General features: G+C 33.7%; 1 protein-coding gene and 1 long non-coding RNA gene across 3 annotated transcripts; both read left to right on the top strand.

Annotated features, from left to right (window-relative positions):
- The first annotated feature begins 1,413 nt into the window (after positions 1–1,413).
- On the top strand, positions 1,414–3,066 carry LOC139886056 (uncharacterized). 2 transcript variants are annotated; one of them, XR_011772242.1, is made up of 4 exons: positions 1,414–1,546; positions 1,668–2,202; positions 2,595–2,765; positions 2,875–3,066. It is a non-coding gene; the product is annotated as an uncharacterized lncRNA (long non-coding RNA). The 2 variants fall into 2 exon arrangements; XR_011772243.1 differs by having other exon boundaries at positions 2,560–2,765.
- Positions 3,067–6,671: 3,605 nt separating this feature from the next.
- Positions 6,672–10,803, top strand: LOC139886055 (probable bifunctional methylthioribulose-1-phosphate dehydratase/enolase-phosphatase E1 1). The gene is made up of 12 exons (XM_071869795.1): positions 6,672–7,039; positions 7,584–7,720; positions 8,162–8,257; positions 8,400–8,519; positions 8,845–8,934; positions 9,130–9,267; positions 9,353–9,508; positions 9,590–9,739; positions 9,829–9,930; positions 10,010–10,119; positions 10,214–10,332; positions 10,421–10,803. Exons 1-12 carry the CDS (start codon positions 6,832–6,834, stop codon positions 10,510–10,512), a joined length of 1,518 nt encoding a protein of 505 aa, XP_071725896.1. The 5' UTR covers positions 6,672–6,831; the 3' UTR covers positions 10,513–10,803.
- Positions 10,804–13,563: the final 2,760 nt, after the last annotated feature.

The raw sequence follows: 13,563 nt of genomic DNA, 5'->3' as shown, positions 1-13,563 counted from the left end.
TATTTGCTTACCTTCGTTTTGGATTAAGGTGAGTGGAATAATTATATGCATAGGTATATAATGTATTTATTTGTGTAGCGCGAGACGTGAAGCGTCGACATGTTAAGACACCACGTTTCACGTGAAGAGTGAAGTGTCGACGTGTTAAGACACCACTCTGGAAATTATGATGGGTGAAGTGTCGATGTGTTAAGACGCCACCCGGAGTGAAGTATCGACGTGTTAATATGCCGCTCCAAGGACTATCACGGGTGAAGTGTCGGCGTGTTAAGACGCCACCCGAGGTGAAGTATCGATGTGTTAAGATGCCACCCGTGGGGTTAGTGTACGACGTGTTAAGTACTCTAATGGTTGTTATGAACACCGATGGGAAATTCGAGTACCATTCCTTTGTACTATTGGTTAACAATGGTTATGTGTTGTAGTGTAGCATATTATATTTTGAGTTATATATGCTATCGATTGTGCTAGCTTGTGGTCTTGAAGATTTAGCGTTATACTTTGCGATGGTATGCTATATTAAATTGCTAGCATGTATGAGGTATTGTGTATGTGATTGCAAGCTCCGGCGTGGATAAAGGCAAGGGTACACGTTTGGACTAGCGGGCTCCCTATATGATCACGCTAGAGATTCGCTTTTGAAGTTAGGCCTAGGAATTGGGTAGTTCAACCCAAAACACCATGCTCGAGTTATTGTTTGGCATTTAAACTTGTCGGTCGAAACTTATAATTTTACTTTTTAAATTTTACATTTTACATACTTTTTTGTTTTAAATGCATAAGTATAAAAGAACTTTATTTCATTTTTTATCTATTGATGGGAAGAAAAATTGAGGTTTGATCGCGCTTCGCAGCGAATATTTTGAATTTTTACTATTCGTAAATACCATAAAAATATATATTTAGATCAAAAAGTCGTGAACAGTAACTTCAAAACTGATAGGAAGTCAATATTCACTCTTGTTAATAGTATAATTGACTATTAATTTGAGAAATTTCAAAAAGAAAAACACGAATATTAATTAATATTAATATTAAATTGCGACGGAAACATAGAGAGTATTAATTTATTATTAGTTAATTATTAGATGGATTTTTCTATGATCCTTAAGAATATTTTTTAGCTCAAAAATGTGTACAAATTGGTAGTTTAGGAGCAGTTTTTCCCTTTTTTCATGTAGTTGTTAGTTATTGTTAATGTACTTGTTGCTTGTTTTAAATTCTTAAGGTTAAGGATAGCCGGAAAGGTTATCTATAGAAAAATCTACAGTATTAATTTAATGAATTATTAATTATTATATACTACACTAATTGTGGTAGGTCGGTAACCAATCGTCTCCTGACACGGCGTCAAAAAACACTGTTATACGGTAGCAACATTACTGTAGCAAAATCATTGCAGCAAATTTTTTTCACATATCTCCAGATGGTTCCATACGTCCTCACATCCATCTCCATGCTTGAAAGTTGAACCTTTCTTCAAACCCAGGAAAAAAACTCTTAAATTGCAATGCAATCTACCAAATATATAACATCTACTTCTCAGGTATGTTGTACTTAAGTTTTCATGATTTTACTGATTTTAAATCGAATGAAGATTTGGGGAAGAAATTAGGGCATATATGTTAAATCCAATTTAAGTAACGATCTTGAACAAATTTCGTCAGTGATCCTGCTTAATCGAAAACCCAAGGTTTATGTTGCTATCTACTGGCCACAACGAAAGAAAAAGAGAAACAATTTCGAAATCAAGGAATAACAAAAAGATAATAATTTAAGAATTACTTGTAATTTTTTGTTATTTTTCGTATTTATCGATGTCTCGGGGCTAAAAGACTTCAGGCTACCAACAGTCACAACCTTGCTGAAGGGGTATAAATTTTGTGCTTTTTTGAGTTTTTGTTATTTTTTTAATGTTAAGAGTCACAAAGATATGTTGGTTGGTAATTGGCTTATTTAGGTTAGGAGAGAAAGAATTAGTCAGAATGAAGTTTCTTCAAGAACATGTACCTAGCTGCAATAAGGTGGAATAATTAAATGTTATATTCATGTTTATGACTTTGTATTAATTTGATTGCTGTAGAGATGATGCTTACTTTTGATGAAAGATAACTCGAAAAGCAATAACGCTTGAATTCTCGAAATACCGATGTAACATATTATGTGTTTATAGCAGCTGGTGTTGCGGTCATCGTCGCCATGGTGAGTTCTCGCCACCGATTACATTATGTATACTTATTATGTATCCACTGTTTTCAATTGATGTAGTATATTGTCGACATTGATCTATTGTCTCAGATGAAATAGTTAAAGGAACTACCAAATGTAAATTTTTAAGTTATATTTTTTCTATTTTTATTGCAAAATTATCAGACTTATTTGTAATTTGGGAAACACTTCCTTGCAATATGTTCTTTGTTGTTGTAGTCCATACCTTTCAAAATTTTTTTGTCTGTAAGCTGTTGCTCCATGTGGTAATTTCATAATATATTATTGCATCTAATGTGTTTAAGTTATTGCTTACGTGTTGTTCAACTGTATTTTCTTATACATGATCAGTGATTGTGGGTTTTGCGATGGTGAATGCATTGTAGATAGTAGAGTAAGTAGGAAAAAGCAAAAAGAATGTAGCGGTAAAGAATGTGTATGCGATGAGGTTTTTAGTGGTAATGACATTGATTTCGTGTCAACCTGCATGTCACCGAGACAAATGGCTACAATAAGTGTATCATTATATGAGTTTCTTGTTGCCATTGACCCCGAAGGTAGGCGTCCACATTTTATTAATTTAATAGTATGTTAAATCTACCAAATGCTCTGTCAACGAATCATTACGTCGCTGACAAATGGTTTTTTATGTGTTGGTGTGTGTAGGGGTGTGCATGGTCCGGGTGGGACCGAAAAAAACCGTGGACCGAGGAGGAACAGAACCGAAACCGAAATAACCAAGAATATTTGGTCCGGTCCTTGGTCCATATATCTTCATTATTTCGGGTTTCGGTCCGGTCCGGACTAAACTCGAAAAGACCATTGGTCTGGACCGAACCGAGAAAACATATATATTTGTAGCCCACATATATTACGTTACTGATATATCCTTGTTATTATTATATATATTTATTATGGCAATGTTCATATAGATATTACGTTACATATATACTAAAATACAATACATGATAACAATGTAAACAATATCTTAATAACAATAGGAATTTTAGTTATCGTATCATATCTTGGAGCCAAAGCAAATAATGGTTCACAATTGGTATATCCCGTACACGTTAAACTCAATAAGGTCGTTTCTATGTGTATACATATATACGCTATCATAGTTCTACGTTGATTTTGAACTTGGATTGGTTTATTTATATGATTAAGTTTTTTCATTTATGTATGGCATATAGTGATAATTGTATGACGTGCGTTATAAATAATGGAATGATATAATATATATATAACATTTTTTCAAAAGTATATATATGGGTCGGGTTTTTACCCGAACCGATTGGACCGAAACCGGACCGAACCGAACCGTATATTGATGGTCCGGTCCTCGGTTCCTATTTTTATAAAAAATTGGGTTTTGTCCGGTCCGGGTATTGTCTGGTCCGGTCCGGGTATGGACCATGCACAACCCTAGGTGTGTGTAACATTTTGTTTCATACACCTCTGAACACAACAACACTTCAATAATTATTTGTAACACACATTTCTAATACAGAGTAGATTGCTATTAACTTCAGGCAGAAGAGGGTGAGTTGCTACAAAGGGTGAATTCTACAAGGAACTGCAAAAGTGCAAATACTTCAGACAATGTTGTTCTGCTACTGTATGTCTTATATACTGACAAAAATAATGCAAGATTGTTTGTGATGAGGTCATATTATTGTTATAGAATGAATTCTCTGTGAATATTATTGATAATAAAACCCTATTTATAGAGTACAAGACCATAAACCTAATCAAACCCTAATGAACTCTAAGCCCATAATACATTGGACTTGGGCCAACCTATCACTTAACACTCCCCCGCAGTTCGAACGGCGAAATCGCAAAAGTTCGGACTGGAGAAAACGCTAACAAATAAACAAAAATTACTTTTTTTTCTCATATTTGTTGCACCGAATTAATTGATAATCGTTGATTGGTGGCATGAGATCAAAAAGTAGTAGTAATAATAATAATAATAATAATAATAATAATAATAATAATAATAATAATAATAATAATAATAATAATAATAATAATAAGAGATTTGATTAATAAAAATAAAAATAAAAATGGGAAGTAAACGTAAAAAGGAAACGATTTTCTTCTAATTATTTTTATATTTATTTTTGGTACGTTTTTCTTTGAGAAACAAGAAACAGGGATAGAAGAAAAAATAAAAAATTATACTGTAATAATAAAATATTATTGATAATGATAACTATGTAAGACAATGATAAACCGTAAATATTATTGATAACATTTGTCCCTATTTATAGATTACACAAGAAACCCTAATAACTTAATAAACCCTAACGGACCCAAGCCCGTAATCGGGTTGGGCCACTAACCTATCATCTAACACTCCCCGCAGTCCGAGCGGCGAAATCGCTAAAGCTCGGACTGGAAGAAAACAATAAACATAATAAGCAAAACAATAAATATTAAATATTAAAGAAATAAAAGGTATTTATTTTTTCTTATTTGTTGTACTAAATAAATTGATTTCGCTGATATCGTTGTGTCTTGCTTGACTGCGTTTCCTTTTCCGTAACGTCTTTTTTTTACGTCGTGGCTCGCTTTGCCTAAGGATTGAGCAGAACTTGGGCAGAGAACTTTGTCGACAATATCAATTTTCTTCAATGCTGTAAATAGATTTTTTTTAAATATATTCCTCTTTTTTTTCGGGGTTTGGAACCTAGTCAAGCTAGGCGGCTCAGCCCCACGCTGATTATTAATTTATAATAACTAAATAACTATAATAAACAAAACATTTGTGTGGCCGTAGAGGCGTTAGACCACCGTATGCAATTCATGTGCGAATAAAATAATGGATTGGTGGTTTGACAAGGGAAAACAAAATCATTCTATATTTGTAACGATAAAGAAAGAAAATACAATAAATTTACAAAATAGAAACACGGATAAAAAGCATAGAAAAAATAAAAGAAAACTAGATATGTCACATGGATTTGTGGACGTATTTTGTTTGTGACCATGGTGCGATGTCTGTGATTAACAGCAACTTGGAAGTCTAGATTCAATCGGCTGTATTGTTTAAGTAGGTAGAAAAAGATGAAAGGAAATACGGCTATAAATAAAATAAGTGGCTAAATACATTTGAGAGGCTTTTGTTAGAAAGATGAATTGAAAAATATGGATGCCTCCGGATCACCAACTAAGTAGTCGGTGACCGGAGGATAATAAACTTGAAAATGAAGAGGAAGCGGTAGGTAGGATTAAGAAAACCTAGCGACTGATACCATGTAAGACAATGATAAACCGTGAATATTATTGATAACATTTGTCTCTATTTATAGATTACACAAGACCATAAACCTAATCAAACCCTAATGAACTCTAAGCCCATAATACATTGGACTTGGGCCAACCTATCACTTAACAATTATATGTTATAACAATAAAAATTTCTTTTCTATTTAAACAGTATGCTTCCGCATTAGCACAACCTCTGATAAAACCATGAATGTTTAGCATGTTATCGCCAAGACTTTTCATTTCGTTTACATATTACCAACCGAAAACATTGATATATATCCGCCGCAACGCACGGTCCTCGTAACTAGTTAATTATTAGTTATAATAATAAATAATAATTTATAATTATTATACCTATATACTAAAAGAGCCCCAAGATTTTATACCTATATACTAAAAGAGCCCCAAGATTTTGTAATTTCAGTTTTACCAGATTGTCATTTTGAGTTCGCATTCACATTACAAACGGTCCCTCAAGTTCGACTCAATTTACAAAACGGCCCCTCAAGTTTACACATTTTCAGGGGTAGAAAGCGTAAATATATAATTTTATTAAAATAAAAGGAACTAATTCCACCCGAATTTTTAACGGGCCCTATCTTCTCGCTCGGTGCGAGTTAAATTTTTCCGAGACCACCTTTCAACTTGAAAAAATCAGGCGAACCTAACGGGACTAACTATATGCGAAAAGGACATCGTTAAAAAAACACTAGATAACGGGCCCTATATTCTCGCTCGGTGTGAGTTAAATTTTTCCGAGACCACCGTTTAACTCGAAATAATTTTACGAACACAACGCGACTAACTATACGCGAAACGAAAATCGTTAAAAAAACACTAAATATTTCGGCCTATATTACATACATATACATAAACGTCCAACAAACAACTCAACCTACTATATATATTAGGTACCAAACAACGTATATCTAAATTCGACCGCTCATCGAATACAACCGCAGCAACGCGCGGTCGAATTTTTTTCTAGTTAGTAATATTATTAGTCCGTAAATAAATGGAAGGGGAGTGATATGTACACAACCACTTTTTACACATACACAATCAAACATGTTTTACAGTATTGTACGGTACAATACTATAAAGCATGTTTAGTTATGTATGTGTAAAAAATGGTTGTGTACTTATTATATTATGACCCTGAATTGAAACGGCATGTTTCAAGCCTCCACGATCACACTACCAGTCAACAGTCCACCGTGCCTAAAATTCACGCAGCCTCTGCAATCACCTTTTTCTATAATCATAATCATAAAAATAATAAATAAGATCAAGATAAATAAATAAAATAATAATAAAAAACAGAGCAGAACAGAGTAATAAACGATGACGGCGAACGGCGTTAACATGGCGGTAACCTCTCAGGCATACTTAGATGGATCTCACGTCAAACAAACTAAATCGCTAATCACCGAGTTATGTCGTCTCTTTTACACCTTAGGTTGGGTTTCCGGCACCGGCGGAAGCATCACCGCCAAAGTCCACGACGATTCCGTCCCCAAATCCGACCAGCTTATTATCATGTCTCCTTCCGGTAATCATCTCTCTCAACTCAACCTATACATCCATGAAATGAAATATAGCTATATGCATATTATTAATTTTAGAATAAATTAATCCTTAGTAAAATTAGGGTTTTAATTTTGTAAATGATAATAGGCAAGGTTGCAAAATTCGCTATTTGGGAATTAATCGGTTGGGACTTTGGAAGGATTAATCGACAATTCGGGGATTAATCGGAGATTAATCGGATTGTACCGTATACATTTTAATATTAAATTTTAAAAATTATAGGTGTAACTATAGAAAAAACCATAAATATAAAGATAATCTTTAATACAATTGTCTAAAATTGTTCATTTTGCTTTAAAACTATAAAATTCTAGTTTAATTGATGTTAAAGTGTTAACTATTTTTTACTTTGATTGACTTTAATTACCAAATTCGATTTTGATCCATCAATTGACGTTGACCGTTTAATTAAACGGATTTTTGGAAATCGGAACGGATTGCTTCCAAAAATGATTAATCGGGGATTAATCGGCGAGTAATCGGGTTTTTTACAACACTGATAATAGGTGTGCAAAAGGAACGTATGGTAGAAGAAGATATGTATGTCTTGTCGTCTACTGGTGATATTTTGTTTTCACCATTGCCTAAACCTTACCCTCACAAACCTCCTAAATGTTCTGATTGTGCTCCTCTGTTTATGAAGGTACCATTGCAAATTTTAATTATGTTGAATTGAGACGTTACTCATACATATGATCAGTGGCGGACCCAGAAATTTTTTTCACCAGGGGCGAATTTTTTTTTTTAAATGTAGGGATTTGTTTTGGCAAAATATGGAGGTTTTGGGGCAAAATATAGAGTTTTTTGAGCAAAATTTGAAGATTTTTGGGCAAAATACGAAGGTTTTGAGGCAAAATATGAATGTTTTGGGACAAACTATGAAGGGTTTGGGGGAAAAAAATTCACCAGGGGCAAAATCGAAAAACAAAAAAATTTGCACTAAAAATTGCAAATCCACTGGGCGCGGGCGTCCCCCTCTGCCCCTACATAGGTCCGCCCCTGCATATGATTATAATGACATGTTAAGAGTACATTGCAATAATTCGCCGTTGTTGATTACGTAGTACTTTTTTGTATGTTACAGGCTTATGATAAACGAAATGCGGGTGCGGTAATTCATAGTCATGGAATGGAATCATGTCTTGTGACAATGCTTGATCCTTTAGCAAAAGAGTTTAGGGTAATTTCATTGTTCTAATTCGATGATCAATCTTTTTTGTCTATTTTGCGCACTTAACAAAAATTATGGTGATTGTGATGTGATGTGATGGCGTATGCGTTATGATTTAGTTTAAGATGTTATATGTTTTTTTCCCCCTTAGATTACTCATATGGAGATGATCAAAGGGATTCAGGGGCATGGTTATTATGATGAACTTGTGGTTCCCATTATTGAAAACTCTGCTCACGAGAGAGACTTGACCGAAGCTCTTGCTGCTGCGGTATGTTCTTTTATGCGGTTTCCCTCACCAACTTATTGTATTCTTTCTGCGGTTCCCCTTATTATTTATGTTAACTGCATGAACTGTATCGTGTTTGCTAGTAAGGTTGCATGTTCCTTTTTCATTGGTCTTATATTTACTTAGGTGATGGGTTTTTATTTTGTAGACTTGAATATTAAGCTTCTTGCAAAATAATATAACCATTGCGAAAGTACGGGTTTTTTTATAACTACTGATTCAATTAGTTTGTTTTATGAAATGCAGAAAGCTCTAGACTTGATTTATGTGTGAATTAACTTTAAAACATCTTCTTAATGATGAACAGATTGACGCTTACCCGAAAGCAACTGCTGTGCTGGTCCGAAACCATGGTATTTATGTTTGGGGCGATTCCTGGATTAGTGCCAAAACCCAGGTCTGTGTTTGTATACTCAAACTTACTTATTGTTTCTGTTTGCATATTCTAACTTACCTATTATCTCGATATTTTTACGAAAATAGTACTTGGCTAATAACTTACGACTATCAATTCTGTATCTCTATTCTCTTTATTTGGGTATTTATATGATGCTGTGTGTAGTAACATGCATTTATAAAATATATCTTCTAGGCTGAATGCTACCACTATCTATTTGAAGCTGCAATCAAACTTCATCAATTAGGCATGGACTGGTCAACTCCAAGTCATGGTCCCATTCAAAGGTCCAAACCACTTCTAGGTGGTCAAACTACGAAGACACCTTTCAAGGCTGGTGCCTTCACATTTGCTACTTAGACCAAAATAACTCGATCTATTTCGATTGAATATTTATATATATAATTTTTTGTTGCAGCGCTGTATTGTTCTTGACATTGAAGGGACAACCACACCTATATCCTTTGTAACAGACGTTCTTTTTCCGTATGCTCGTGACAATGTAAGAAGGCATTTGGAAGAAACATTTGATACTGATGCTACTCAAGACGACATTAAGTTGTTGCGATCTCAAGTAAGATTCATTTTTAAATTACCCTCTTGTTTTTAGGCATTTAGCTTATTGTAGATCAACTCGTTAAAATTCTTCTTGCAGGTACAAGATGACTTACAAAATGGAGTTGCTGGTGCTGTTCCAATTCCATCCGACGATGCAGGTAAACAGGAGGTGATAGCTGCTCTAGTCGCTAACGTTGAAGGAATGATAAAGTCGGACAGGAAAATTACTTCTTTAAAGCAGTTACAAGTAAGCAAATTTAAAATCAGGTTTCAATAATACCATATGTTTCTAAGTTACGTGTGTATAAATAAAGCTGTTGAATCTTGATCATCTAGGGTCACATCTGGTGCACTGGTTTTGAGAAAAGTGAACTTAAAGGAGTCGTTTTTGATGATGTCCCTGGCTCTCTTGAAAAGTGGCATGCTTCTGGTGTAAAAGTGAGTTCCCGTTTCTTCTTTTTATCGTAAAAATATGGAAATCACATATTTGATGATGAAAATTGTTGTGTTACATCAGGTTTATATATATTCAAGTGGTAGCAGATTGGCTCAGAGGTTGGTATTTGGATATACAGATCACGGGGATTTGAGAAACTACTTGTGTGGATTTTTCGACACCACAGTGGGGTAATCAATCCATCACAATCTTCATGCATATGTTACTGAGCATATGATCTTCGTGTTAATGAATGATCCCTGATTCTTAATTTATTTGCTGTAGGAACAAGAAAGAAACAAAGAGTTATGTTCAAATTTCAGAATCACTAGGAGTTAATAAGCCATCAGAAATCCTATTTGTAACCGATATCTTTCAAGAAGCGGTTGCTGCGAAGGCAGCCGGTAGATAACGCACCTACACTACATGTTGATTTCACTAACCAAAAAGGGTGATATTAAATGTCTAAATCCCACTATTTTTTTTGGCCAGGGTTGGAGGTGGTGATCTCTGTTCGGCCTGGAAATGGACCACTTCCAGAGAATCACGGTTTCCGGACAATCAAGTCTTTTTATGAGATATGAGGTTGATCTTCTTAACTTCCTTCTAATCTTAAATGAAATGGAATGTTTGATATGTATTGCGTTTGATTTATCATTCGTGTCATGCTCATGCTGCTACAAATAAAAGAGGTCAGAAAACTAGTTGACATATACTGTATCACTTTCAATGTATAAACATTGTCAATGTCAGCAATGGGACTTCTATCAAAGACGGCTAAACGGTACATAAGTATATGCCTCGTTTTCAGTTTTTATTGAATGATTAGAAACATCTAGTGTCTAATATATATACATAATCTATTGAATGATGTATATGAATCGAATATGGGTGATGATATTTCCACACACTTTTTTGATAAATCTAGTATTTTACAATTACTAATTCATCGGCTAATATATTCCCGAAAAGTCGAAAACTAACTGATAGCGGCTTTGTGAAATCTTCTAAGATGTTAATAGGTAAAAGAATCGGAGTTGGTTGAATATATTTTTCAAAATAACTTAATCCTTTTTTACTAAGACCGGCGTAGAAAGTAGGCAACTGACGTGAGTATAGCCAAAGCAACGGTAGTATTAATATCATTGGTGGGTGCAGCTAACTCACAATGAGGTAATTGTATGATTTATCAAGGTAAAAGGGAGTCTGACCAATTAAAAACAAAAAAAATTCACTATCATCATGCATTAAGTACTTGTATTGTACAAACACTTGATGCAAAATAAGTGGTGAGTTTATCAAAATCATGAGTGGAAATATCATTAGTATATAGTTATTTCAAGAATCCTAGGGTGCGCTTATATAAAACTGTATAATTTAACTGTATAATTTTCTCTGCAATTTCTACATTTGATATGTGTTTTCATAGTGTTATAAACACACTGTCACAAGTCATCTAGCCTCCGGTTCTTGCGGCCACGGGCACCATTGGCTACCTCACTGCCGACAGTCTAGTCTATGTCTTCACCACTCGACCACCACCTGACACTCTAAAACACCCGACCCTGCCACTATAATATGTTTGACGAAGAAAAGGTAGAAACTAGAGTTTGTGGGGCCCAGACCCATTTTGGACTAGTAAAGCAGTTACTTTTTTAACAAAGTTTTTCTATACGTGAATCTGATTCAGTTCTCCACTCTTTCTTCTTTCTGGCTTTTCAAATCATTTAGACCCTTTTTGTTTTAATTAATCACTTGTTTACGATTAATAATCCTTTAGTTATGTTTTCTAAGTAAAATAATAACATTCTCTTCTTAGGTGTCACCTTTTTATATAGTTTTCGATATTCTGGCAAACCTAACCGTTTCGAGACTACACGCAAGACTGTCTTAGACTCGTGAGAGCTAAATCAAACTCAGCTAGTAACTCACCTAGTGGTTGACTCAGATCATGGTTTATTCAAATCTTCAAATAGCTTTTCTAATACACTAGGTTACTCTTTGCTCCTAATACAGATTAAAAATTTTAAACCCATCTTCAGTATCCAATTGTATTACTTGTAAGTTCATCAATAATCAAGAACATGTTTTACAACAAAGTTACTTTTTTCATGTCGTATTAAAACTCATAAGACAAAAGCATAAAGTTTTAAGACTACACTAGTACACATCAACTTAAAAAACGTTAATGTTGTACTTAAATATAGAAGCATACGGAGCAACAAAAGAATTGTCAACACAGATTAGGCTTGGCTAAGATTATGTGCATTAGTTTTATATACTACAAGGAAAATGCTCCATTTGTGACGATCTTTTAGTGACGACTCAATGTTTGGTCACTAATAATGCTATTTAGTTACCATTAAAAAAGTGGTCACTAAATTTTGGTCACTATACGATACTAGTGACCAAATATTTGGTCACTATAGTGACCAGTTTTGTTATTTTGGTCTCTAAAAATATTTTGTGACGGATCTATAGTAACGAGAAGTGACCAACCTATTTTGGTCACTAACCTGATTTAGCGACCAATTTAGTATTATTAGTGACCAATATAACCTTCGTCACTAAAACTCATTTTTCTTGTATGTTGAACGATGGTCCAATTATTGTATTTGGTTAATATGATTTGAAGATTCTATGTTGGTTTACATTATGATCTCGAGGCTTAAAAAGAGCCAGAATATGATGATGTCTTCTCGGCGAAAAATTTAAAGCAAGGCGATTTGTATGATTTTAGTAGAAGTATTTTTTTTTTTCATGGTTGTTATCTAGATGTAATCTCAATATGTGTCTTGGAACAATTGATAAGTCATGCTATTGTAATGTTTGCTTCTAGTTCCTTGCTAGAAGTTTTATTAATACAAGTATATCGTCGTTCAAAAAATAAGTTAAAATATACAAATGCTCGACTTATTCAACCACTAGTCGCATAAAAGCTTGAAAAAGCTAGTTTGGGCACGAAAATGAAAGAGTATCATAAATCCATAAACGACGATTTAAGCGTGTCCAACAATACGAGCATCATTTTGTCAATTCTTTTATCGACGAATCCACACTAAATTAAATTATAAATTTGTTCAGTGGTACAAATATCAATCTAGGCCAAATCGAAGATGAAACAAGACTTTCTTTTCAAGTTCCAAGTAACTCTTCTGCTTATTATAATTTTTAAACAAATTCGAGGCCCCAAATGAACCTAAAAGTCGTAACGTCAACTTACGCTTCTTGTCCATAAATCTTATGGTCGTTAACACGATTATTAGGTCTTATACCTATTATTACCATTAAATGTAGTTTTGTTAGGTAAACCATAAGCATCAACGGAAACTAGTTTCAAATGGTCGAACTTCTAATATAGAATATATTTTCTAATATTTGACTTTTACAAGAAAGTCTTTCTTTAACAATTTTGACTTTTAATATCTTCTATAGTTTCTATTAAAATTCTAAAATGATTATGTCATTATTAGGCTAATTCCTTTGTTAAAAAATTAAAAAACTAAAGAAAAAAATTTAAGCATGGTGGGTGATGTCATTAATTTAAAAATTTTTGAATTAAAATTAAATCTTATTAATTAATTATTATTATTAAATCTTATTAATATTAATAAATTATTATTATTAAATCTTAT

The sequence above is a fragment of the Rutidosis leptorrhynchoides genome, chromosome 1 (assembly GCF_046630445.1).
Source record: "Rutidosis leptorrhynchoides isolate AG116_Rl617_1_P2 chromosome 1, CSIRO_AGI_Rlap_v1, whole genome shotgun sequence".
In the NCBI taxonomy this organism is placed as follows: Eukaryota; Viridiplantae; Streptophyta; class Magnoliopsida; order Asterales; family Asteraceae; genus Rutidosis; species Rutidosis leptorrhynchoides.
This window is presented reverse-complemented; position numbering and strand designations above follow the sequence as displayed.